The sequence below is a fragment of the Anguilla anguilla genome, chromosome 8, assembly GCF_013347855.1.
Source record: "Anguilla anguilla isolate fAngAng1 chromosome 8, fAngAng1.pri, whole genome shotgun sequence".
Classification (NCBI taxonomy): Eukaryota; Metazoa; Chordata; class Actinopteri; order Anguilliformes; family Anguillidae; genus Anguilla; species Anguilla anguilla.
The window spans coordinates 54,420,176-54,446,662 of NC_049208.1; the positions used below are offsets into that span (position 1 = coordinate 54,420,176).

The 26,487-nt window shown below is 44.7% G+C and overlaps 2 protein-coding genes and 1 pseudogene across 2 annotated transcripts; 1 reads left to right on the plus strand and 2 right to left on the minus strand.

Annotated features, from left to right (window-relative positions):
• Positions 1 to 20: 20 nt before the first annotated feature.
• On the plus strand, positions 21 to 6,006 carry tomm7 (translocase of outer mitochondrial membrane 7 homolog (yeast)). Its single transcript, XM_035427802.1, has 3 exons — positions 21 to 181; positions 3,415 to 3,463; positions 5,606 to 6,006. The coding sequence occupies exons 1-3, from the start codon at positions 79 to 81 to the stop codon at positions 5,619 to 5,621; spliced, it is 168 nt and encodes a 55-aa protein (XP_035283693.1). The 5' UTR covers positions 21 to 78; the 3' UTR covers positions 5,622 to 6,006.
• Positions 6,007 to 6,795: 789 nt separating this feature from the next.
• On the minus strand, positions 6,796 to 8,353 carry LOC118234251 (interleukin-6-like). The gene is made up of 5 exons (XM_035430660.1): positions 8,311 to 8,353; positions 8,001 to 8,203; positions 7,686 to 7,784; positions 7,318 to 7,461; positions 6,796 to 6,999 (listed from the first exon to the last, which is right to left on the minus strand). The coding sequence occupies exons 1-5, from the start codon at positions 8,324 to 8,326 to the stop codon at positions 6,796 to 6,798; spliced, it is 666 nt and encodes a 221-aa protein (XP_035286551.1). The 5' UTR covers positions 8,327 to 8,353.
• A 15,889-nt stretch (positions 8,354 to 24,242) lies between these two features.
• Positions 24,243 to 26,487, minus strand: part of LOC118232995 — an 8,379-nt pseudogene continuing 6,134 nt past the window's right edge.

Below are 26,487 nucleotides of genomic sequence, written 5' to 3' on the forward strand. Positions count from 1 at the left end.
GATATGGTTCAGTTTACGGCAGCGTTTCCGCTTTCCTGCTTCCGTCCTTGAGGAATCTGCACGTTTGCGGCTAACAAAATGGCAAAGATCAGCAAAGAAACGAAACTGCGGCTACAGCAAGTGTTCCAATGCGGCCAGTTCGTTATCAGATGGGGATTTATCCCCACGGTTCTGTATTTAGGTTAGTATCTCACGGTCTGCTTTTTTACTTTCTGCTTTTAGTCGCGCGGTCAATCTAGCTGCTCGGGTTTACCTGGATCTAGCGCGCTAACGTTCTCCAAGTACTGGGAATACGTGTGAAATAGGCTATCAAATGACGAAAATAAACCCCTCGCACGTTGTGTACAGCGCCGAACTCTAACGTTCGTTCGGCTTGGCTTTAACTGTAGGTTTAATCAGAAACCGGGTGTATAAAGGTTGCAAGCGAATATCCCCCGAAAAGTAGTGTTACTTCTGATATGGTTTCTGGTCAATTATTTCTGTTTCTGTGAAGTGTTTTGTGACAATTCTCAGTAAAAAGGCAGATAAAAAATAAACCGAATTGAAAATTGAATTTAAAGAAACTGATGCCGTTTAGTTTAGCTGTTTCATTTAACAAGTCCTCTAAGTGCAGAAATGCCACTACTCTGACAGCTGTGAATATGACCAGCAATTAGCCCTCTCTTTTGACTAATGTTAAATGGCAGGTCCAACTCCAGCCTTTGGAGGGGGCGCTGTGTCTGCATGTTTAACTCCAGTCCTGGAGGGGGCACTTTGTCTGCAGGTTTAACTCCAGTCCTGGAGGGGGCGCTGTGTCTGCATGTTTAACTCCAGTCCTGGAGGGCCGCAGCACCTGCAGGTTTAACTCCAGTCCTGGAGGGCCGCAGTGTCATTTTTGGTGACTGTGTTGTGTTAGACTTCCTTTATTGGCTGATCCTAGTTCTCGCTGTGCTAAATGTTGTGACAGTGACAGCAGTTGGAAGGATGTGTCACATCATGTCTTTTGAAACCCCGGTGGTGCTTTTAATGTGAAAGACCCTGGTAGTCTTTGGAAATTGCATGGAGGTCTTTAATTAGCTTGATTTTCGTTTGGTTTTGGGAAAACCCCTTTTTTGTGAAGCTTTGCTATTCCTGTGCAGTAAAAACCCAAAGTGTTGCAAATGAAGTGATGTCAGCACTATTTTACAATGTGGGCAGTCTCTCTGGATTGAGCACATTTTTTTTTTTAAAAAGGCATAATTCGTGTACAAACGAGACTCATGGAAACCGTGTTAGCTGTGTGTTGAGTTTTCTGAAAAGGTACGATACATTAGATGATGTCCAGGTATATACAGTGCCTACGGAAAGTATTCAGACCCCTTCTCTTTTTCCACATTTTGTTACATTGCAGCCTTATTCTAAAATGTATTAAATTAATATTTGTTCTCATGAATCTACACACAATACCCCGTAATGACAAAGCAAAAACAGGTTTTTAGAAATTTTATCAAATTTATTAAAAATAAAAAACTGAAATATCACTTTTACATGAGTATTCAGACCCTTTGCTGTGACACTCAAATTTGAGCTCAGGTGCATCCTGTTTCCATTGGTCATACTTGAGATGTTTCTACAACTTGATTGGAGTCAACCTGTGGTAAATTCAGTTGATTGGACATGATTTGGAAAGGCTCACATAAAAATGAATTTAATCCTGGGCCGTCTGGATAGTGTAGAGGTATAAGCACTCTCCTACCACTGCAGAGACCCGGGTTCAATCCCCCGACCATTGGTCAGATGTTCCTCCGAACACAGTTGGCGGTGTTCGCGGGTGGGAAGCCAGTGAGGGTATGAGTCCTGATCGCTGCATTAGCGACTCCTACTGGTTGGGGCGCCTGTTCAGCAAGGAGGGGATCTGGGGAGATGGCGTGAATTATGCTGCGTGAATTATGCTCTCCTAGTGAAACTCCTCGCTGTCAGGTGAAAAGAAGCGGCTGGCGACTCCACATGTATCGCGGGAGGCATGTGGTAGTCTACACCCTCCCCAGACTGACAGAGGATAGCGCATCGACCAGGACTGTGATACACATGGGGAATTGGTATAACGACTAAATTGGGGAGAAAATGACAAAAAAATAAAATCATCATCAAGGCTGTAACGTAACAAAATGTGGGAAAGGGGATCTGCAGGCACTGTATGGGAGTGTACAGGTGTGTGGGTTTCTCTGTGTGTCTCTCTCTCTCTATCTCTATCCCTCTCCCTCTTTCTCTAACTCTTTCTCTCTCACTGTCTCTCTCTCTCACACTCTCTCCCTTTCCCTCTCTCTCTCTTCCGCTCTCTCTCTCTGTGGTGTGGAAAGTCTGTAAATAATGCCATTGGTTTCGTCTGTGTAACTTTTTCTGTGAATGTCCACTGAAGAGGAAGAGGAAGAGGAAGGCTGTGCGCGTGTTCCTTTTTGTAGTGGCAGCCGTCTCCCCCGGAAAGTTCACTGTGCAGAATGTTAAAGATGTTTGATAACTGACTGTGCACATCCGCTGCAGATGGACGTTAAAGATTGTTAATAACTGTATTTTGCGGCGTCCGCTGCTGACAGCGTTAAAGATTATTGATGACTGACGTAGCTTTCTACGCAGTGGACGAAGCAAAATATTATTAATAACTGACAGCATACTGAGGTGAAGAAGGAGTTCTCTGTTTTTAGTGTCATGTCTGACCATGTGTGGTCACCCCCCCCCGCCACCGGTATGGTTCCTACTGCCCAGTCATCCAGCATTCTTGAGGGGGGGGGGGGGGGGGGGTGAAATTGCACAAGCCAGTGATGTCACTTCCTGTGCTGAGTGAGAGTGTCTGATGTGGCCTCTTGCCCTGCTGGATGATCGCCATGGTTTCCTGTAAATGGCTGCAGTGATTGGCAGGGCTCACGTACACACGGGAAACATAAAAATATAATAACCCCCCCCCCCCCCCCCCCTTTGCAGCATAGTTGGTGTCTGTGGAAAGCTGAGCTAGGACAAGGGGAGCGACTGGTATAGTCTGCTTTTTATAAATAATCAATAAAAATTCATATCTTTGTCTGTGTGGTAGGAAAGAAATATTTTACTTTGGAAAAATAATAAGTGATTTTTCTTCTTTATATAAGGCACAGAGTTAACATCAGTATTTTAGTGTAAGTATTTTCCTGTCAAAAATGAATGGAGCCCAGTGGGGAAACTTGGTTTTTGAGCGAAAATCATAGATGTCAGCAGGGGGCGACATTACATCCGTTGCTGAGGTTAAGAACCGAAAGCTGGCCCCTTGGTCCCCCCTGGAGTGCAGTAACATTTCCCCCAATTCCCGCAGGTGTTATGTGCAGTTCCACCCTGAAATGGGTAAACTGGATGATTATGCATTATGAGTTTGTGTGGACTTTTTCACTGCAGTGTGTTTGATCATCAGTGCGTCTGCTTTTGTCACAGGGTTCAAGCGAGGGGCGGATCCAGGTATGCCAGAGCCCACCATTCTGAGGTAAGGCTCCGCCCACTCTCCCCCATCATGTGACAATACAGTCCTACCTGATTGGATGCCGGTGTGCCCCAGCCCCTCCCCCCATTAGCGTCACTCAGCGGGATCGCTTTTGAGCCCCGGATGTCCCGTGACCTTCAGCGCGCACTTATCGTACATCGCTTTGGGACGAAGCCGTCTGCCGAATAAGTGCGATGTGATGTGATGGATGTACCCTCGGTCGCCATTTTAGGGACGGGTCCGACCCGTCAAAAAGGCGAGCGAAGTCAGTGACACCGCCTTCTACGCATCTGCATCAGAGCACACTCTGCAAGCTCATATTACCCACAATTCACAGCAGGCTTCCTGTCCAGCGATAATCACGGTATTAGAAGTTAAAAGGACAGGCGGAGTGGAAAAGACAGTGTATAAGTTTGAATTAATAGAGTCGTTTGTTAATAGGAACAGATTTTCATGAAATCACTTATCCAACCTTGTGTTACGCGTTGGGAAGCACATTAAACGCGAGATATCCCTCTAAATTTACGCTCTCTGATGTTCAAATAGTTTTGGCGAAAGCACATGCCTTTTTAACCCTAAACCCCCCGCCCCCCCCCCCCCCCCCATCCCGACCCAGGATAAGCGGGTATAGATAATGGATGGATGGATGGATTTTGTTAAAAGGAACTGCATTCTGTGACGTGATGAGGAGAAAATGCTACAATAACATGTGATGCAATTCAGGCGAATTTTTGCCAACTGTTATTATCATCACCGTCCTTGTTAAACAATCTCATGTTGTAGTTATATCTTTGACATTGTCATTTCTTCATCATTGTAGGCTATATTGGCCTATTGGTCTTGATCATTCAGTGAATGAATTGTTTGATTGTTTAAGGGAAACATAACTCCCCTGCTGTCGGGTTCAAAGGTCACGTTTTGCGCACTATGTATATTTAAGTGCTGCGCAGTTGTATGACACAAAGAAAGATGCACGTGCACTTGGTGCAGGTAAAGGGCTAGGGTTAGAGCTCTGGTGTGTTGCAGCTGGTGCAGGTAAAGGGCTGGGGTTAGAGCTCTGGTGTGTTGTAGCCGGTGCAGGTAAAGGGCTGGGGTTAGAGCTCTGGTGTGTTGTAGCTGGTGCAGGTAAAGGGCTAGGGTTAGAGCTCTGGTGTGTTGTAGCTGGTGCAGGTAAAGGGTTGGGGTTAGAGCTCTGGTGTGTTGCAGCTGGTGCAGGTAAAGGGCTGGGGTTAGAGCTCTGGTGTGTTGTAGCCGGTGCAGGTAAAGGGCTGGGGTTAGAGCTCTGGTGTGTTGTAGCTGGTGCAGGTAAAGGGTTGGGGTTAGAGCTCTGGTGTGTTGTAGCTGGTGCAGGTAAAGGGCTAGGGTTAGAGCTCTGGTGTGTTGCAGCTGGTGCAGGTAAAGGGCTGGGGTTAGAGCTCTGGTGTGTTGCAGCTGGTGCAGGTAAAGGGCTGGGGTTAGAGCTCTGGTGTGTTGTAGCTGGTGCAGGTAAAGGGTTGGGGTTAGAGCTCTGGTGTGTTGTAGCTGGTGCAGGTAAAGGGCTAGGGTTAGAGCTCTGGTGTGTTGTAGCTGGTGCAGGTAAAGGGTTGGGGTTAGAGCTCTGGTGTGTTGTAGCCGGTGCAGGTAAAGGGCTGGGGTTAGAGCTCTGGTGTGTTGTAGCTGGTGCAGGTAAAGGGCTGGGGTTAGAGCTCTGGTGTGTTGTAGCTGGTGCAGGTAAAGGGCTGGGGTTAGAGCTCTGGTGTGTTGTAGCCGGTGCAGGTAAAGGGTTGGGGTTAGAGCTCTGGTGTGTTGTAGCTGGTGCAGGTAAAGGGCTAGGGTTAGAGCTCTGGTGTGTTGTAGCTGGTGCAGGTAAAGGGCTAGGGTTAGAGCTCTGGTGTGTTGTAGCCGGTGCAGGTAAAGGGTTAGGGTTAGAGCTCTGGTGTGTTGTAGCCGGTGCAGGTAAAGGGTTGGGGTTAGAGCTCTGGTGTGTTGCAGCTGGTGCAGGTGCGGTCGGTCGGAGCTGCAGGTGCTTGTGGGAGTGTGACTTCATCCCCTGCTGAATAATCATTGGCTCTCAGGTGCGATGAAGCAGCCGGTCTGGAGGAAGGACAGGGTTCGAGCCTGAATTTGGCTGCAGTGTTGTAACTGCTTGTTGTTTTGTGTTTTTAGTTTGCTGTGGGGATGAGGGTCCAGGTCCAGGTCCAGGTCCGGACCCAGGACCGGTCCGGTCCGACGCCGGTCCAGCTGGAAACAGAGCCACGGTCTCTCCTGCGTCCAGACGCCCTTCCTGACAGGCAGAAGGGTGGACGCGCCCCTCTGTCTCCGTTTTAAACGTTCCCCCTCCTCTGTTTGGACTGTAGCTGTATGGACCACACAAGCCGTCTTCATCCGTGTGCGTGCGTGTTGCGTGTTCCGCGATGCGTGTTGAATGCGCCGCCATGCGTGTGCGCTTTCCCCTGAACATTCTGTGTGTGTCTCTGTGTCGAATGTAGAGCGCACTGTATTTGTACCATGTGACATGCCTAGACCAGTGTGAGCGTTGAATAAACTTTTTTTTCTCTTTTTGTTGAGTTTGGCCTGATCGGGTGGCTGGTAGGTTTTCTAAAATCTGTGTTGAATCGAGTATTGAGTATTTCTTGCCATTTGTGTCATCTCTTATTTGAGCTGTGTGTGTGCTTTAGCCCAGGGCTGAGACACCTGGTTCATCGTGGTCTTGGAGCAAGGCCTTGAGGAGTGGGGACCCACTGTATGTAGGCACTTTTGGGATAAGATACCCCAGGTCCGTCAGGGCAGTCCGAGCTGTGGGGAGTACCATTGAACTGCCCCCCCCCCCCTCCAAATCTCTCCCATAATTCACTACCCAAAATTCACACCATCCTGTCCACATTAATTCTAGTGATGGGATTACCTATGGTGGGTGTGTTGTGGCCTGACCGTTGGGCTCAGTGAGCTTTTTTTTTACATAGACCAGACACGATGTGGTTGACCTTCTACACTTCATTTATTTCCCTGAAAGTTTTGTTCATTTTACACAGCAGAATCTATTGTCAATTTTACAGTCCCAGAATAAATACTCAAATAAATTACACTTTACATAAATAATGGAATCCACCTTTTTAAATAAAATTAATAAATAGTAAACAACATCCTCATCAAGATTAAAATCCCAAGTATAGTATAAAAATGCTTCCGATATGTTGTTATAATTTGAGACTTTAGATACGACAGTACATTGATCTGTATTACAGGTACACCGTTATTTTAAATAATTCCACATAGTAAATACTTAAAATATGACATATTTTACAAAAACTTGACTTGTAAACCAAGAAATTCTTGAGGTCTAATGAAAAAAACATTTACGCATTCGGCCCGTTCTTCTTCCTTGCGCGATCCTCTATGCAACGCAACGCTCTTAAGGTGTTCTCCAAGAAGGTCCGGTAGTCCCGCAGAAGCACGGGCACCGTAATTTTCTTCTGCCACGCGGTGGCTGCGTTCAAGTTGCTCAGCAGCTGGTCGCGCACTTCCGAGTTCAACCCCTGCGCGCGCTTTGAATTGTTCATCTGTGAGAAAGGAATGCAAATATTGACCACCCGGAACCACAGCTGAGCCGAGCAGGCGATGATATCAGAAGCACCGTGATCAATAATATACTCATAAAAAAAATCATATGTCAATTCGTTTATCTTAATAACAGAATATTAGTGCTATTTAGAAATAGGGCCATTACAATATTGAAATTATATCAATAACGGGCAATCTTGGAAGCTATCTGCCCTGTTTAACTCGCTTGTAGAAATTGTCGTACATCACAAAATAGCCTAGAACGTGTCATTTTAAAGTAGGATAGAATAGAATACGAAACATTTTTTGCCATTTACCAGCTCCATGACGTGATCAGCCAGCGCCTTCGTTCGCAACCTAATGTGAGAAACTTTGCCGGGCTTTGAGCACTCCCGCTCCACGAACTGCAAGTACACCATGTGCCGCTCCAGTCCCCTGGAGATGCGCAACAAGTAGTTCTCCTACGCGAAAAGGCACGAGAGATTCAACACGAGCTCGGCCCTGCAGACCACTCAGTCTATTAAATGCATTGGAAAATAGAATCTGTGTAGATTGCACAAGTTTGTTGTTGAAAGAAACGTACACTGGTCATTAATAAAACAATTATGTAGGTTAAAATGAGATTAAGTTATTAAATAAAAGATTCCTAGAACTGCGCAAAGGTGGAACTGATGAAAGGTCTCACCTTGCTGAAGTTTGGGGAAGAGCAGTCCCGCGGCAGCTCCAGCTGGTCAGGCTTAAAATCAGACACGCTGTCTTTTGGTACACCAAACTCTTCGACGAACTGAAAATGTGGGAAAGTATAAATTGGATCGTCTCTTATAATGTCAACATGAATGTGACTGATTACAATTAATTTCCACTTTATTTTAAGCATTAACTGCAGCAGCAACAACAAAAGATTCAAAGCATTACTGCTGAAGGAAAAAAAATAATGTTAAGATGTGAAGGTATATTTTAATAATCAGGAGTAAAACGGTCTGTTTTTTTTTGTTCGTACCTGGTCGCATAGGCTGTTGACCTCGCAAATTAGCAGATAGGTCAGCGGTTTCCATTTTGTGGATGCAGAGGTTTTGAGGGCGTCGGGGAGTTCGTCTCCGGAGATTTCTAAGGTGTCACCGCCGGGGCTGGAACACGGCGCTCCTGTCACGTGTAACGCGGTGGCTGACAGCAACAGCAGCAGCACAGGCAAAGCGCGGGATCCTGCGGAGGGGAAGGTACAGTTAGGGAGGTACAGTCAGAGCCGCTGAACGCGAGAGAGCGCAAACGCCCTCCGAAGGCGCACGGAGGCGCACTGAACTTTTACTCACGCTGCGCAGAGGGCATTGCAGTCGCTGATGCAGTCTTCGTTTCGGGAAGCTGTTTTAGGACCAACCATCTCGTTTAATTTATACACCCCAAAATCAAGGGATTCCCCCTCCCAGTTCCAATTCAAGGAAAGACCGGCACAGAAAAAATACCGTTGGATTATAATTCTTCCCCATTTCAGTGACATAATAATTATTACGTCCACAGACAGCCTGACCATCTTTTCCATGGTAGGCCATCCAAATAACGTTTATTAAAATGAAATAGCATATAACAGACATTGCTCTTTTATAAATTACCCGGAAAATGGCATGAAAACTCGTATACTGCCAACACCTGCCTGTACACATAAAATAAATACTACGAGTGGCTTCACGACTACTAATATTTACCACAGTAGTAGGAAAAGTCATTTAAAATTAAAACTCTATAAAACTAAAACTGCGGTAAATGAATATTATTAACCGACATGTGAAGATTGTGCGCAGTGGTAATTATTTTTCGTCATATGCCGCGAGTTCATTTATTAATGTAATAAATAAACAAATACATTTGAAACTGGTCATGTGACCGGGCGACCGAGAGTAAAGATTATTTTAGAATACCCAATTTAACCTAAACTCTACTGTCGAAATAGCGGAATATTTGCCCCTAAATTTTGGTTCGGATTTGGAGATGCGTGGTGAAATCTATAACATTTAGCTGTTCCGGTCGGGTTTCGTGTGGAATCTCCGTAGCCAAGCTTAAGCAGACTACTTCTGAGACAGTTATGTATATCTACAGCATGATGGCAAAATGACTAAAACAAGCTTTTAAATTCTTCGCCTGAACATTTTACTTTGCCGTTGTTTTCCGTAGAAAACAACGGCACCGCGCGACCGCAGTCGAATAATGCCCAAAATAAGTAATAAATAAATAACATTTCATGAATGAACGTACACTGATTACCTTACCATCTCCATTAAGTCGTGCGATTATTTTATATAATTCCCAAAAATACAGGAACTGTAGAGTGAAATTAGTTATTTTTGCTATATATTCAAGGCATTTGGATTTGATATCAAAAGACAAATATTAAAATAAAAATGTGCAGCTTATATTTCAACGTTCTCTTGGTGTACCGCACACATGCACTGGGCCGATTGTCGAGAATATGGTAACGGATGGCTCATCTGACCATATCTCTTTTTTCCACATCTCTGTAGACCAGTGCCTATGGTTTTTGCACTACTGCACTCTCAAATGTGCATTCATCTTTGTAATGAGGGGTTTATGCCCGGCAACCCTACAATAATATCCCTCTCTATGTTGTTGTCGATGGACTGTTCTTTCTGACACTGTCTGATCACGTCCAGCACTGACATTCTCAGTCACTTGAGGAGCTCCTCTGTTTTTCCTTACATATAATGCACTAATGCATCTGCATCATGGTCATCGAAGGTGTGCTTTCAACCACAATTTCTGTTTGCTGATGTGTTTTCCATAGATCTGCCAATATCCATTTGCCTATTGGCAAAATGATTGATTGATGCCCCGCCCCTTGCCCCGCCCCCTTAACGTTTTGACCTCTGATATGGTCCGGTTTTCTATGATGTACATATTGTCAAGATTTGATTGATCAGTTTGACCTTTTGACCTTTGATATGGTTTGGTTGGTGAGGGATAAGGGGATGGGGAAGGAGGGGGGGGGGGTTTACCATATGGCCCGCGCTTCACAGGGCACCCCACCTGTTCCGATACATCCCCACTTTGCGTACTAAACGTCGACATCTATATATTGATGGGGCTCTTCGAAACTTTGTGTGGGGGCATTGCTCTAAAGCAACAGTGGCTCCTCCCTAACTCTGTCCATGCTTACCGGCTCGCTGTGACCATTTTGATCCTCGCAGCTCAGCTGTGAACATCTACCTAGAAACCTTCCGCTTCTGTTTTGTCGCAGGAAATCGGCTAAGTAGCTAACGCGTGTGCTTTTTTCTACTTTAGCTTTCTTAAAAACCTCTCTTATACTGCTTTAACACTCCCCGATTCGGCTTGTTAAGACTTTGCATACTTGCCTGGGCTTGTTTTCTTTAAACTAACGTCCAAAGCATTGCTTTAAAACTTAGTTACTTACATATTCTCACATATTGCCTGTTTAACTGGTAAAGGATAAAAAAAAGTTTCAAGTTGCACAAGCACTTTGCCCCACAAGGAGTGTAGTTACACCAAGCATTCTGAACATTTAAATTATTTTTTATTTTATTTTTATTTATTTTATTTCTTTATTTATTTCTATTTTTTATCCTCACCATCTGGGAACCACAACCCCCCCCCCCCTTTCCCCATCCCCTTATCCCTCACCAACCAAACCATATCAGAGGTCAAAAGGTCAAACTGATCAATCAAATCTTGACAATATGTACATCATAGAAAACCGGACCATATCAGAGGTCAAAACGTTAAGGGGGCGGGGCAAGAGGCGGGGCATCAATCAATAATTTTGACAATAGGTGCATCATATATTCTTCTGTTACTGTACCGATTGAAACACCACCCAGTTGAGCAGTCTTTATGACTGAAGCTCCTGCCATCTGTGCCCCAATAATGAATTCTCTTTCAAAGTCACTTTGATCTTTTCCTTTTGCCATCTGGATCCAAAATTAAGGTCGACTGGACCTGCTCAGCATTTTTATCCATGCCACAGAGCATGATAGGATGTTAATTGCTTAATTGTATCATGCAGTACACCTATATGGAAACATCTGCATTCATTATGTTTCTCATCTATTCAGGGTTTTTATTTAGTTTGTCACCCAGCTGTATATGCATGTAAATACACTGAAACCAAAGCTGACCGTCTGCACATTTGTCTCATATTCATCATTTTGATCTCAAATACAATTGCCTTGCATGTATCGCAAAAATTACACATTTCACTCCACCATTCCCTCACTTATCCAGGGCATTGCAGATAAACAAAATTGCTATAGATCACAGATGGGTTATGGTTGAAAAGTTGACTTGCACAAAGTGTCTCTCTGTTGTTTGTTATCTTTAGCTTCAACACCATCATTGTTGTTAAGAAATTTCTACATCACCTTTTGCAAAAAACAGTTAATTCTCTTTTTGCAGCCTAATTGACTGGCTCACTTCCATAAAGTTAAAGGTTTATTAAACAGCTGTGATGATTACCGGGCTTGGTAAGAACGACAGGGAACTCTGCTTCAGTAATCCGCGGGAGCAGACCGGTCATTTTCCTCTTGAGTACAGGGGGGTGCGGCCAGAACTCTGTGCTTATGGTAAATGGACTGCATTTATATTGAGCTTTTATCCAAAGCGCTTTACAATTGATGCCTCTCATTCACCCATTCACACACACACTCACACACCAACGGTGAAAGACTGCCATGCAAGGTACCAATCAGCTCGTTGGGAGCAATTAGGGGTTAGGTGTCTTGCTCAGGGACACTTTGACACGCCCAGGGCAGGGGATCGAACCGGCAACCCTCCGACTGCCAGACAACCGCTCTTACCTCCTGAGCTATGACACCCCGCCGCTCAGCTGCTACCCAATCACAGATGTGATTGTACTGAGTCAGCTGAGTCACATGGCATTTATTCATTTCATAAGTCGCTTCAAAAAGCTTACGGAACATTGACAAGACTTCGATTCTGATTAGATTCTGATTAGTTGCAGGATAACATCCCCAGAGTTTTATTAGTTCTGTGAAAGGCATAGGAAAACAAAGGCATAGGAAAACATAGGAGGGGGGTGGGGGGGGGGTGGCGTTGATGGTGACGCAGAGGCTGTTGACGAGGGGGGGCATTGACGGGGGGGGGGGGGGGGGCATGCTTGCTTGACAGTGGGGAAGAGCAATCAGTTAGGAAAGTGCTACAGGGACACTAAGTGCTAATTGCTAATTGGGGATTGCAGAAGTGACCCCACCAGGGGTCCTCTCCTCCAGCTGCGTATAGCTACTGGGACAGAGACTGAGAACCAATGCGGCCCACAGCACCCTTCTGTGGTACTGCTATGGTTTCTCTTTCTGATGTATTACTTCATGCCGGAGAGAGATAGGACTGAATCACCATAAAATCTGCGGACGTGTTTCCTCACTAAAGACAAAACCGTCTTGTTTTTCTTAGAAAACAGATGCAACTTCTGCCTCGGGTTCCAGGGAATCCGGCTTTCTGTGTGATCGACAGAGATAACGCCTTTCCCCTCCTCACTCTCACCGGTCCACTCTCTCTGAAAGCTTTACGTCAGCGCGACCCGGGGTCACAGAAATGCCCCGCGGCACACCGTGTGGCGGCTTCAGCATTACATCTCCCTGGGCAATGCTCCAGCCAATCATGCACCTCCATGGGCAATGCTCCAGCCAATCATACAGCACTCTGAACCATGTTCCAGCAAATTATATAAACACCCTGCACAACGCTCCGGCCAATGATACAACACCCTGGGCAGTGCTCCAGCCAATCATACACCTCCCTGGACATTACATTCTGCCCCAGCCAATCATACACCTCCCTGCAGTTGTGTCTTTGAACCCAAATCTTGGGCAGGGGTTCACTTCTCTTCCTGGATTGTGTGGAGACTAAAATTCACTTCAATATCAGAACCACAGTAAAACGTTTGAAGCAAGGGTCTATACATGACTGTAGCCCCTGACTTTATAAAATAATACTAATAAATTAATTATGATAATTGGACTTAATGTGTTCATGGCTATGAATAACTGTTAAAAAAATTAGTATTGTACCTTATCGGACCTGTGTTTTGTAGTTGTTCCAATGACCTTCGGTATGCACATTATGTTTAGTTCATGGTTATGTAATGTAGTGCTACATTATGTCTAGTTTATGGTTATGTAATATAATGCTAAATTATGTCTAGTCCATGGTTATGTAATGTAATGCTACATCATGTCTAGTTTGTGGTTATGTAATGTTATGTAATGCTACATTATGTCCAGTTTATGGTTATGTAATGTAATGTAATGCTACATTATGTCTAGTTTATGGTTATGTAATGTAGTGTAATACTACATTATGTCTAGTTTATGGTTATGTAATGTAGTGTAATACTACATTATGTCTAGTTTATGGTTATGTAATGTAATGTAATGCTATATTATGTCTAGTTTATGGTTATGTAATGTAATGTAATGCTACATTATGTCTAGTTTATGGTTATGTAATGTAGTGTAATACTACATTATGTCTAGTTTATGGTTATGTAATGTAATGTAATGCTACATTATGTCTAGTTTATGGTTATGTAATGTAGTGTAATGCTACATTATGTCTAGTTTATGGTTATGTAATGTAATGCTACATTATGTCTAGTTTATGGTTATGTAATGTAATGTAATGCTACATTATGTCTAGTTTATGGTTATGTAATGTAATGCTACATTATGTCTAGTTTATGGTTATGTAATGTAATGTAATGCTACATTATGTCTAGTTTATGGTTATGTAATGTAATGCTACATTATGTCTAGTTTATGGTTATGTAATGTAATGCTACATTATGTCTAGTTTATGGTTATTCCACAATGCTTGCAGCCTCATAATGATAATGAGGAAGATGCTTTCTTCCGAAGGCCCCGGCCTGCTTGTATCGGACCTTGTGCGGACACGTGCTGACTCAGGTTTTCATCCTGACAGTGTTTCCCCATTTTAAGACTGTCCCTTGCCGGGGAGTTTTTACAGAAAACTTCAGCGAGCCCATTTGCATGGGGCATGCAAATGAGGGTGGAGTTTTAGGGCAAGAGGGGGCAACGGTGGGAATAACGGTCCCCGGGTTCGATGAAATCCCTGCCGCGCGGCTCGAGCGGGACCTCACTTCCTGGGCGGTGAAAGCGAAACCTCTGGCGTGGCGCGGGCTGCGTCCTGCGCCCGCCAGCTCAGAGAGATCCCCTGGCAGAGATAACCAGGCGCAGTTTAACCGCGTGTGACAGTTAGGAAACGGGGGAGCCGGGTGGAGTGGGTGCGCAGCGCAAGGTGTGAAGTGTAATCAGTCTGAGACACTTTGCAGAAAACATGAGTCACCATCACCGGGAACCTGGGTGGCGGTCTTTACTGTTAAGGCAGTGTAAGATGAAAATATTTATTTTCCACATCAGCGTTATGAATCCATTGCCTATACAGAGCTTATATTCTGCATGTATATTATTATTATTATTATTATTATTATTATTATTATGTTTGTTATTATTATTATTATTATACTGTTATTATTGTTGTTGTTGTTGTTATTATTATGATTATTAATAAATAGATTTGGCATCTATTTCCTGGTGGTAGGCAGTGATCACTGTCCACGGGTCTGTAGTGATTCAGGAGAGTGAGGAAGTGCCCGGACTTGGACCTCCAATAGCGACCACAGAACCTTCCTGTCGCCAGGCAACGGAGTCACCTGCTGCGCTCTCTCCTGCCAGGCCATTGGCCACAGTCGGCGCTGAACGCCGTCCGGAGACAGCGGGGTACTAGTGCACATCTCGGTTACTTTCAGTGAGTTTCTCAGACTCTACAGTTCCTCACCTGTTCTCTATAATCAGAATCTGTGCCACACCTGAACGGTGGCAGGTTGAACAGGTGTGTGTTCAGCCCAGAGACACCCAGGCTCTCAGTCCAGGGGCTCTGGACAGTTACACTCCATCAGCAAAGGGAAATTTCCACGCTTCACAGGGGGAGTCCTTTATCTATCCGTCTTTCTTCCGTTTTTTAAAAACAAAAAGTCCTCATCCTCGCCTCATCCAATCTACATTCTGGGCAGTATTTGGGGAAATTCAGGGTGTTTTGGGGAAAGTATGTGGCGAGTTAATTCGTATTCTCGTTGGCCTATGCAGGATTTTTCTTATTTAATTTTTTTATTGTGCCTTTGCATTGTAAATATACAGTTGGGAGAAAAAAAAAATTGAAAATAACCCTTTTTTCCCCAGGCTACAAGGTAGAATGTACAAGATCGAAACAGAAATACAAACAACCACATGTATATTTACACACACGCATATGCATATATATGTAACAAAATATATGTAAATAAAGGAGTGAATGAAAAAGAAAATTAAAAAAACAAACACAAAAAAGTAGAAGAAAAAAAACATCAATAAAATTAATACCTGGCCAGATAGAAGCATGGTTCTAATATTCATTTCACTTTAACAAATAGGGGTATATGAGCGGGGATATATATAATATGCTGTGGTTCCTCCCTAGGAACCACAGCATATTTGAGAAAATTGCGTATAAAGTATATACATATACAGATACATTTATACAAACATAGCTATCAAAGCATGTACACAATAAAATACACTCAGACAGTACCTTACCCAAGCATGACAGTATATATTTACCCCAGTGGTGGGACCAACTTATTCGTATGGAAAGTTATTTAAGACATATATGGGTTATAAAAAACATCTTCGAAGCCGTGAGCTAAGGCACTTAAACGCTCCATAGGAAGAATTTTAAAGATCTCCTGGGGCCTTATTTATAAAAATATTCTTAGATTTATACTTGAACTTAGTCTTAAGACCATTTCCGACGGTGTGCTTATGTTCGATTCATAAAAGACCTTGCTTACGCAGGTTCCAAGAAGCCCATTTGTAACTTACGCACCTGTGATTTATAAATCTCAAATTAACTTAAAATTGATGGCACCTGAGCTTGCCTTACAATCAGTGATTTCCCCTTATATAATGCTAGCACAAATAAGGGTTTAGTCAGGAATAACCTTGGACCAAATGAGAAAAGCAAACTTTTTGGAAGATCATCATGTGCAAAAAAGTCATTCCAGTCTCTGAAAACTCTCTCCCCTCTAAAAGCAAGGTTCTCAATGCCTTCCAATAACGCAAGAACAGCCATGGTTACTTTTTTCTAATTTGACGCAAATGTGAAGATAGTCTTCGGTTTGTTGGTGAAATGAACGGTCACTGTTTCCAACATTCGAAGTGAGACAGGAACCAGCCAGCCATTTTGCAACCTTCTCCATCGCTTGCGGAGAAAGTTTCCAGATGGCACAATCGCTCTGGCCTCGCTCAACGTTTCGGGTTACACCATCGATTACGTGGGCGTGTGAGCACACAAACCCCGATCCTCAAACGTCAACACATTCAGCATTTTGATCAAGTTCATGTAAATTGTCTCGATTGAGGCTTTTGGTGAGGCGCTCGAATTCATAGTGATTTTAACCTTGTCTCTGGACAGTCTGTGATGTTTCTACCTGATGGTTCTTTGTTCATATGCCTGAAATAATCTATGAATCTGACACTCCCCTATAGTCAGTTAATCATTTTTATTTTTGTACTAGTTCTTCCTGAAACACTGAGACCCAGTCATCGTGACACAACACTCCTGCTCATCTATATTGTGGCACTGATTTTGTTTTTTGAAGTCAAATGTATTTCTCTTAGCTGCCATACTGATGGGCATTAAGTCAGTGTTTCTGAACTCAATCCCCCTGTACTGGATGTTTTCACATTACATTGAAGGCATTTAGCAGATGTTCTTATCCAGAGCGACTTACATTGTATCCAGTTATACAGCTGGATATATACTGGAGCAATGCAGGTTAAGTACCTTGCTCAAGGGTACAACAGCAGTGTCCTACCGGGGAATCGATCCTGTGACCTTTAGGTTACCACACCAACTCCTTAGCCATTATACTACGCTGCCACCTTTTTGAGGGACCAATACCCCTTAACTAGTTGTGGTAAATGAATCAGTACATTACACCCAATTACACCCTACATCTTTACTGGTAACGTCTAAATTAATTCCTTTTAAACTTGTCTAACATGGAAACGTATCAGGACTTCAGGATCAGATTTAGAATCCTCTCATCAAAACCCCCTGGGATTGGCTTTGAGAGGCATCACGTGACCACTCCTTTGTCACAGGGCAAAGGGTCTGAAACCTGGTTCTGTTGGGCAAATACTAATCAATATATCAGCTAAGAGAAAAACAGCGCCTGACTTACGCCATAACGGCTGTTTGACTATGGCTGTGCTCAGGGGGAACCCCACTGAGGTGCCAGACTCTGAACAGGGTGCCGTCTGGAAAAGCAGCGATATAGATGCACAGGGCAGTGCCAGCTTTGGTGTGTCATGGTGACTACTAGGTCTGTGTACGTTTCAGGATAGTAATTAAAGGGATTAACGGACTATAATGGAGTGCCCTTTCATAAATTTATTTCAGGCATATTAGCACAGAACCATCCGGCAAGAACAGAGACTCTCCAGAGACACGGGTGACATCACAATGGCTGTGTGCGCCTCACCAAAGACAGCAGTCAAGACTATTAAAATGAGCTCAATCAAAATGTCGGTCGTGCTGACATCTGAGCATTACTGCTTGCTTTAGCAAGACGACGGACATTTTCAGAAGCTCGTCCAGGCATCGAGTATTAAAAACAGCCAGAGAGAGCAGCTGCTACAGGCTAGCTAACGAAAGCAGCTGGCTAGTAACCTAAGTAAAATGTACCCGAGTAATTAACAAGAACAACAACGGTTAAAACAACTGAATTAAACACTCAAGTCAGACGAATGCTGAACACTATTTAACAGTATATTAAAGCTAACTCTGTGTAAAATGTCACTGAAATGCAAGGGGGCAAACTAATCAAACACAACTCTCATAGGGGGAAGGGGGTAGGGAACTGACTGCAAGTAAACCATAGTTCCTATAGCAGATGTTCGACACACTCCATTGTGCAAGAGGCCAATATCGCCAATATCGCCCTCTAGATGTACTCCATCTCTGCGGCTAGTTACCCATTGAGCTGGGTCCCAGCTAGACTGATAACGTTATTTAGGCCCCCTGGCCTGTAACAACTACCTGTAACATAAGTGCGATTAACAGCGCGACAAAGCTGTGTGACTATGTACTAAATAACAGACTGAAATCCTGGCTGGAGCCCAGCCCCAGCGACGCTGCACTCAGCACGTCCTAACACTTAGGCTGCTTATCGACTACCGTGTGAGAAAGAGGATGCAGCTGTATGCTGCACGTATAGACTTCTCGCAGGCCTATGATCGTGTGCCAAGAGGAACGACGTTCAAAATTCTAAGAAGTATGGGCTGTGGTATCGTTATGCCTTTGGCCTCGATGTCAATGTACAGTGTTACAGCAAGTGTTGTGGGCTGAACTATGGTTACATCAACATTAGGCGCGCGACAGGGCTCCTCCACGTCACGCTTCCTCTTTGAGTTATTTGTAGACACGCTGATAAGAATGATTAAACAGGGATGTGGAGGGGATAGTTTCCTGAAACGGCTTCACGTTTTAATGTTAATGGACGAAACTGTCATCCTGGAAACACCAAGGGAGAAATGAGTCAAAAAACAACTGAAATACCTCAAAGCATATTGCAGTGAATATGGCATGGTTGTGAATGAATGCAAAACAAAGTTCATGGTGATTATGGGCTCTGATGAAGACAGACCGCAAATTGACCTTGGTTCTTCCATAGTCAAGCATTGTGACAGTTACACCTGCATTGGTGCCATCTTCACTGCTGATGGAAGTGCCCTGACTTCACTGAAAATACATGTGGAGGAGAAAGTGGAGCACTTAAATAGACTAATCATCTTTTTAGCTACTAACTATGATGCTCCTTTCAGTGTAAAATGAAAGTATTCAAAGCTGCCTTCTCATCAGCCATCCTGTACGGATGTGAGGCTTGGCTTAAAGTGCCCCTAAAATCTGTTGAGACCCTCTACATGACCGGGGTAAAAATCATGCTTGGAGTAAGGACTACTACACCCAACCTGACCTGTCTGTTAGAGGCAGGGCTCCCATCCGTACAGGCCCTAGTAAAAGAGAAACAGGCCAAGTTCCCGCGCAGGATGAGGGCACGGCATGGCATGCATGACGATCCTTTGTGGGATGTACTCGAAATGACCAGACATAAGAACCACGTCATGAACTCACATCTAGTGCAAGTGATGGAGGTGATGGATTATATAAGCACCGATCGAGAGGAGATGATGGAAGGGGTGCGGTCAAAGGAAGGAACCAAGCACAAGACATATTGTGAACTTAACCCTGAATTAACTGTCCACCCACTGTATACAAATAGTGGACCTTTTATTTATTTATTAATTCACCTTTATTTAACCAGGAAGTCTCATTGAGATTAAAATCTGTTATTCAAGAGAGACCTCGCCAAGGTAGCAGCAGTAGGCCTACACAACAGTTACAGACAGTACAACAGTCAACTGAACATACAACAATACACAGAGACAGCTATTCAGTCTTTAGGAAGACATAGCATCTCAAAAACATTTACATTTCTCAGTTGCAGTATTTTGTATGAGACTTTTAAAATCACCCAGAGGTGTGAGATTAACTAAATTCAGCTCTTCCTGTAGCTTATTCCACGCCCACGGTGCCTAATAGGAAAAAGCTGTTTTTCCCAGTTCTGTACGAGCCATGGGAACTTTACAGAGCAAACGTTTCTGGGAGCGTAGCGAGTAGCTTCTTGAGTTTAGGTACAGCAGGGAACAAAGGTAGAGGGGTAATTTACCTAGCAACGCTTTATAAATAAAAACATATGCGTGTTGCAGTCTGCGCGTAGCCAAAGAAAAATTTTGAGCATAGGCTATTTCTAATGACCTTAGTTCACTATTCATAGACACGGACAAGAAAGTTTTGTGTATGTTGCGTAAATGTTTGGAAATCCTGGAACATGAACATGTAAATGAGTAATATTTATTTGTATATGGAATACTGTTTGGACCCAATGTTTTTATTCTTTGTATTTTATGTTGAATATTTTCTTTGGAAGTCAATAAACATAACTAACTACTCCTCTGCGGTAGACTGCGGCTGGTTCACGCAGTGCCCTCTTGTGGAAGAACTACATACTGCGTTGGACTGGTTAATTCGTAATTGTGCATTTAAGGGGCAACAAGTTGATGCAGATTCGGACGCGGCCAAAGAAGGTGTTTTCATCACGTAAAACGTGGACTGCACCATTCACAACCCGTAACTGGACCACGGAGACTGTTTTTTTTTTTTCTTTTTTTGGAAAAAGGACACTACTGTTCTCCACGTATGTACCAAACAACGGATTAAGTATAAGAACAGTCTTAAGATGTTTCATTTAAAACTTCATCTTACATCTGCAAGCAGAGCCTTGAACTAAAACAAATTTTACCCCCACCCCCTCTCCTTTCGCCTGCGCCACGACCTTGTGTGTTTTTTTTTTTTACCCCTTCATTTGTTAGAAGTTTGTGAGCTTTTGAAGAGGTGTCCATTCGCCGCGCCTAGTTCAATGGAGGTGAGTCGCACACGTATCGTCTTATTTATAAACGATTGTTTGTTTCTTGCTCGCTATTCCTCCGTTGCATCGTAATTGCTCGCAGTTCTTGTATAGCTAACAGGACTAATAAGGCCCAGTCCATTCAGAGGAATCCCCAGCCATTCCCTGTTCCACCAATGTCTGTTATTATTCTCGGAGCTCAGGTACAGGCTCCCAATATCAAAAACAAGGACTAAAAATTCCTTTATCCCAACTGCATTGGCTTTCTTAAAGCCATAAGTTATAGGACAGCTGAGGTCGGCATGGACTTACTCCTTATCCATCTGTGTTTTAAGGGTTGACTTTTTTTGCACGTATTGCTTTTATTTATTAATTTATTTTATTTATTAATTTATTTTAATCTTTTGTGCTCTTAATGTTTTTAATGTTTATCTGTTATCGTGAATATATTTATTGTTATGCGGTTGTCACAGTGCTGCAGAACAGTCCAAAGACATGCAGGCTGGTCTGATTGGAGACTGTAGATTGTCCGTATGTGTTGTTAGTGAGTGAATCGTGTGTGTGTCCTCCGATGGACTTGTGACCTGTCCAGACCTGTTTTTATGAGTGAGTGAGTGAGTGTGCGTTTTTATATGAGTGAGTGTGTGTGTAGTGCGTTTTTATACGAGTGAGTGTGCGTGTATAGCGTGTTTTTATACGAGTGAGTGTGTGTGTCGCGTATTTTTGTACGAGTGAATGGGCGTGTAGCGTTTTTATGAATGAGTGTGTGTGTAGCGTGTTTTTGTGTTCGGCTAACTCCTTCCCCAAACTCAACTGCAGAGGGGCCCCTGAAGCTATCATTTCAAAGTAGGCCAGACAAATCCAGACCTCCATTTTAGTTATCTTTTTACCACTGAAGGGTTTGTGAATCAGGGGTACCTGGTTGTGCAGCATCATGGTAAGCAAACGCCACTAGAGGTAGTACCAAGACGGGCATACACCTGGCTTTCCAACTATTGAAGGCAAAATCCTGTAGAGCTCTATAGTGTCTGCCAAGCTTTTGGCTCCCCCTGCTGGACATAACCAAGTGCTACCTCCTTATTTAGACTCCCACTGTTCAAGAATCCAACAGTGGGACTGAATAGTGTTCACCGTGTGAACTAAACTGTGTTCTTGGCTAGAAATAGCTGCACAAAATAAGTATTGTACCTTACTGAACCTGTGTTTAGCAGTTGTCTATGACCATGAAATGCACTTTTTGTACGTCGCTTTGGATAAAAGCGTCTGCCAAATAAATGTAATGTAATGTAAGAAAGTATGACAGCACAGCAACATGTAGTCTTGCATTATGAATTTATTTATTCGGTTTTATGCAAACTTTATGCAGACAACCTTTTTAACTTTTTCATTCACATAACACCGCTGTACAAATGTGGCTTAAAAATATCAACAGATGTCAGCCTTTGGGGCTAAACGGTCCGGGTGATAAACACATCTTAGAAAAAGATTTACAAATGAGATGTCACTAGAAAATATTAAAGAATTTTTTTTCTTTTTTCACACAAAATGTTACCAAAAACATTTCAATCATTTGGTATAAATCAGTTTAAAACATTTTTTTGTGATTTTACCCCCCCCCCCCCCAACCCCCCCAACACAAAAGTTTAGCAGCTAATGGAAGAAGCGGAGGCTATACAGTATGAAAGGGTTAAAAACAGGAAGCAGAAATACACCATGCCGCACGTGATAGCTCACAACACCACATCATCTTTTTAATTTGCACAAGCAAATATTAAAATAATACGGATAAAGAATAAATTAGCCATACGCGGCCTTCTACGCTGGCCTGTATGAGGATGAGACAACCAAAAAAACAAAAAAAAGAAACAAAACATTTTTAAAAAACTTGATCACGGAAAACACAGACAGAAGACGTTGTGGTAACGACGGGGTCTGGCGTAACACCAAAACGAGACCAAACGGTCAGGAATGATCCAGATCACAGCAGGAACAAAAAACTACCCCAAAACCTTCAAAGTGAAAGAGGCCCCTTTCTACTACTCAAGAGCCATCACTTCAGTAGCACTGTCCGTCCTGAAGGGGGCGCTAGGCGCTCGTCAGACGTGCCTGTGAAGGTCTTTCTGAGGAATGAGGGGTTTGTGCTTCATGCAGTCAGTATGGTGTCCGGGCTGCACTAGTCAATGGGGCCTCGCCGTAAAGTGTCAGTTAAACTGTCAAAGTGCAGTATTGCACGTCACAAGCCAAATCCTGGGACCGCTGTGCTTACTGTGAAAGTTGAGCCCTCCCACCCGCACTCCACACACACACACACACACACCCGCACAGACAAGTGGTCCCCCCACCCACCCACCCATCCCCAGAGGTTGTGTGTGTGTGTGTGTGTGTGTGTGTGTTTTGTGTTAAGGCATTGTACTGCACAGTCAGTCTGCTATCTGCTCCTGTGGTAAATGAGTGAGAGAGATCGCTTCTATACAACAAACAGTTTGTATTATTATATTATTATCATTATTATTATCTATTACTACTTATAATATGCGAATGTAAACATGGTCTCAGATTGTCTTGTGTCGCTTTCACCTGCTGTGTCACAGCAGAAAGCTAGATTGTTTTTATAGTATAAAAAACTCACTTTAGTCCATAGCTTTCCTAAATGTATGCACTACTAATAAATCTGACCTCTGTGCTTTTCACTCAACGTATGAAGTTTTCTCCTTTAGAAGAATAACTGAACTCTATGGTAAAGCGAGTTACTGAATCCACGGTAAAGGTAATGACTGAACTCTGTGGTAAAGAGAATTGTGGAATCTCTGTTAGAGATAATGACTGAACTCTATGGCAAAGACAATTACAGTACCCATGCAAAAAAAAAAATTACACAACTCTATGATAAAGAGAATTACGGAATCTATGGTAAAGATAATGACTGAAATCTACAGTTAAAATAAGGTATGAACTCTATGGTAAAGAGAATGATGGGATCTATGGTAAGGATAAGAACAGAACTGTGGTAAAGAGAATGACTGAATCTATGGTAAGATGATAACTGAAATCTACAGTTAAGGTCTGAACTCTATGGTAAGGATAAGGACAGAACTCCGTGGTAAAGATAATGACGGGATCTATGGTAAAAGCAGAGTGCTCTCAGGTTTATCAGTACTAAGATATGTACTCTGGAGACACCCTCAGTCCCACACTCAGCTTCTAGATGATTCTGTACCTGTACTCCTGTCCTGCGTACCTGTGCAAGTACCACCTGTCTGCCCGTCCCACACCTTCCGGCCTGTTTACAGGTAGCATCCTCTCTCCGCCTCCCACCCCCCTTCATAACTAAAACACAGAAATGTACTTTGTGCATAGAAATCGACTTTCTGAATCCACCCAAACTAACAATGGCCCTACTTTACCGAAAATGTACAAACCATATATCATTCTTTCATCTTTTAAGAACATAGCTAAAATTATTTTTCTGGTAGAAAATTTGTCAAATTCAGATGCACATGTTGCTGTGCATGTGTGTGTAAAGTGCGTGTGTGTGTGTGCACATAAGCATGTGTGTTGTGTTGGCACACGAGCATGCGTCTGTGTGTAAAGTGCGTGTGTGTGTGTGTTACGTCCCTCCGCCTCAGGTAACTGTGTGTGTGTGTGCATGAGTGCGTGTGTGTGCGTGCGTGCGTGTTTGCGTGTGTGCATGTATGCATGAGTGTTGTTTCGGCGCACAAGCGTGCGTGTGTGTTTGTGTGTGCGTGTGCGTGTGTCTGTGCATTTGTGCTCGCAGGCTGCTAGAACTCCTCCTCCATGTTCGTGACGGTGGGCGTGGCGGGGTTGGAATCCTGGGAGAGCGCGGCCATGGCGACGACCCCGGGCGACCCCAGCGCCTCGTCGGTGCTCTCCTCCATGTCCTCGGTGGTGACGATGGCCAGGGCCGCGCCCGCCCGCTTGTTCTGGTGCGTCTTGATGTGCTTGGAGAGGTGGTCGCTCCGCATGAACCTCTTAGAACACTCCGGACACTCGAACCGCTTCTCCCCTGGAGGAGAGAGAGAGAGACCAGAGCCAGCATGGGACCAGGGCACACCAGCAGCGTGTGTGTGAGTGTGTATAGTGTGTGTGTGTGTGTGTGTGTGTGTGTGCGCGCGTGTGTGTGTGTGTGCGCGCGTGCGTACCTGTGTGTGTGTGTGTGTGTGTGCGCGCATCCGTACCTGTGTGTGTGTGTGCGCGCGCGCGTGCGTACCTGTGTGTGTGTGTGTGTGTGCGCGCGTGCGTGCGTACCTGTGTGTGTGTGTGCGCGCGTCCGTAGCTGTGTGTGTGTGTGCGCGCGCGCGTACCTGTGTGTGTGTGTGTGTGTGCGCGCGCGCGTGCGTACCTGTGTGTGTGTGTGTGTGTGCGCGCGCGCGTGCGTACCTGTGTGTGTGTGTGTGTGTGCGCGCGCGCGTGCGTACCTGTGTGTGTGTGTGCGCGCGCGCGTGCGTACCTGTGTGTGTGCGTCGGTGTCTCTGCAGCTCGTCGGAGCGGGTGAATCTCTTCCCGCAGAAGATCCAGTTGCAGACGAAGGGCCTCTCGCCCGTGTGCCAGCGCAGGTGCGCCCGCAGGTGAGACGTCTTCCCGTAAACCTTCCCACAGCCCTCCATGTGGCACACGTGCTGCTTCTTCTTCCCTGGGTCCCCACTGTTACTGCGACACACAGCGTTACTGACACACCTGCGACACAGCGCTACTGACACACAGCGCTACTGACACACAGCGTTACTGACACACAGCGTTACTGACACCTGCGACACACAGCGCTACTGACACACCTGAGAGACACAGCGTTACTGACACACAGCGCTACTGGCACACAGCATTACTGACACACCTGCGACACACAGCGTTACTGACACACAGCGTTACTGACACACAGCGTTACTGACACACCTGCGACACACAGCGTTACTGACACACCTAAGGCACACAGCGTTACTGACACACAGCATTACTGACACCTGCGACACACAGCGCTACTGACACACCTGCGACACACCTGAGACACACAGCGTTACTGACACACAGCATTACTGACACACCTAAGGCACACAGCGTTACTGACACAGCATTACTGACACACCTGCGACACAGTGTTACTGACACACCTGCGACACACAGCGCTACTGACACACCTGCGACACACAGCGCTACTGACACACCTGTGACACACCTGAGACACACAGCGCTACTGACACACCTGCGACACACAGCGCTACTGACACACCTGCGACACACAGCGTTACTGACACACAGCATTACTGACACACCTGCGACACACAGCGTTACTGACACACAGCGTTACTGACACACAGCATTACTGACACACCTAAGGCACACAGCGTTACTGACACACAGCATTACTGACACCTGCGACACACAGCGCTACTGACACACCTGCGACACACCTGAGACACACAGCGTTACTGACACACAGCATTACTGACACACAGCATTACTGACACACCTAAGGCACACAGCGTTACTGACACACAGCATTACTGACACACCTGCGACAGTGTTACTGACACACCTGCGACACACAGCGCTACTGACACACCTGCGACACACAGCGCTACTGACACACCTGTGACACACAGCGCTACTGACACACCTGCGAGACACAGCGCTACTGACACACAGCGTTACTGACACACCTGAGACACACAGCGCTACTGACACACAGTGTTACTGACACACCTGCGACACACAACGTTACTGACACACCTGAGACACAGTGTTACTGACACACCTGAGACACACAGCATTACTGACACACCTGCTACACACAGCGTTACTGACACACCTGAGAGGGAGGGGCAGTTTGGGGTGCAGAGAGGGGCAGTTTGGGGTGTAGGGAGGGGCAGTTTGGGGTGTAGGGAGGGGCAGTTTGGGGTGCAGGGAG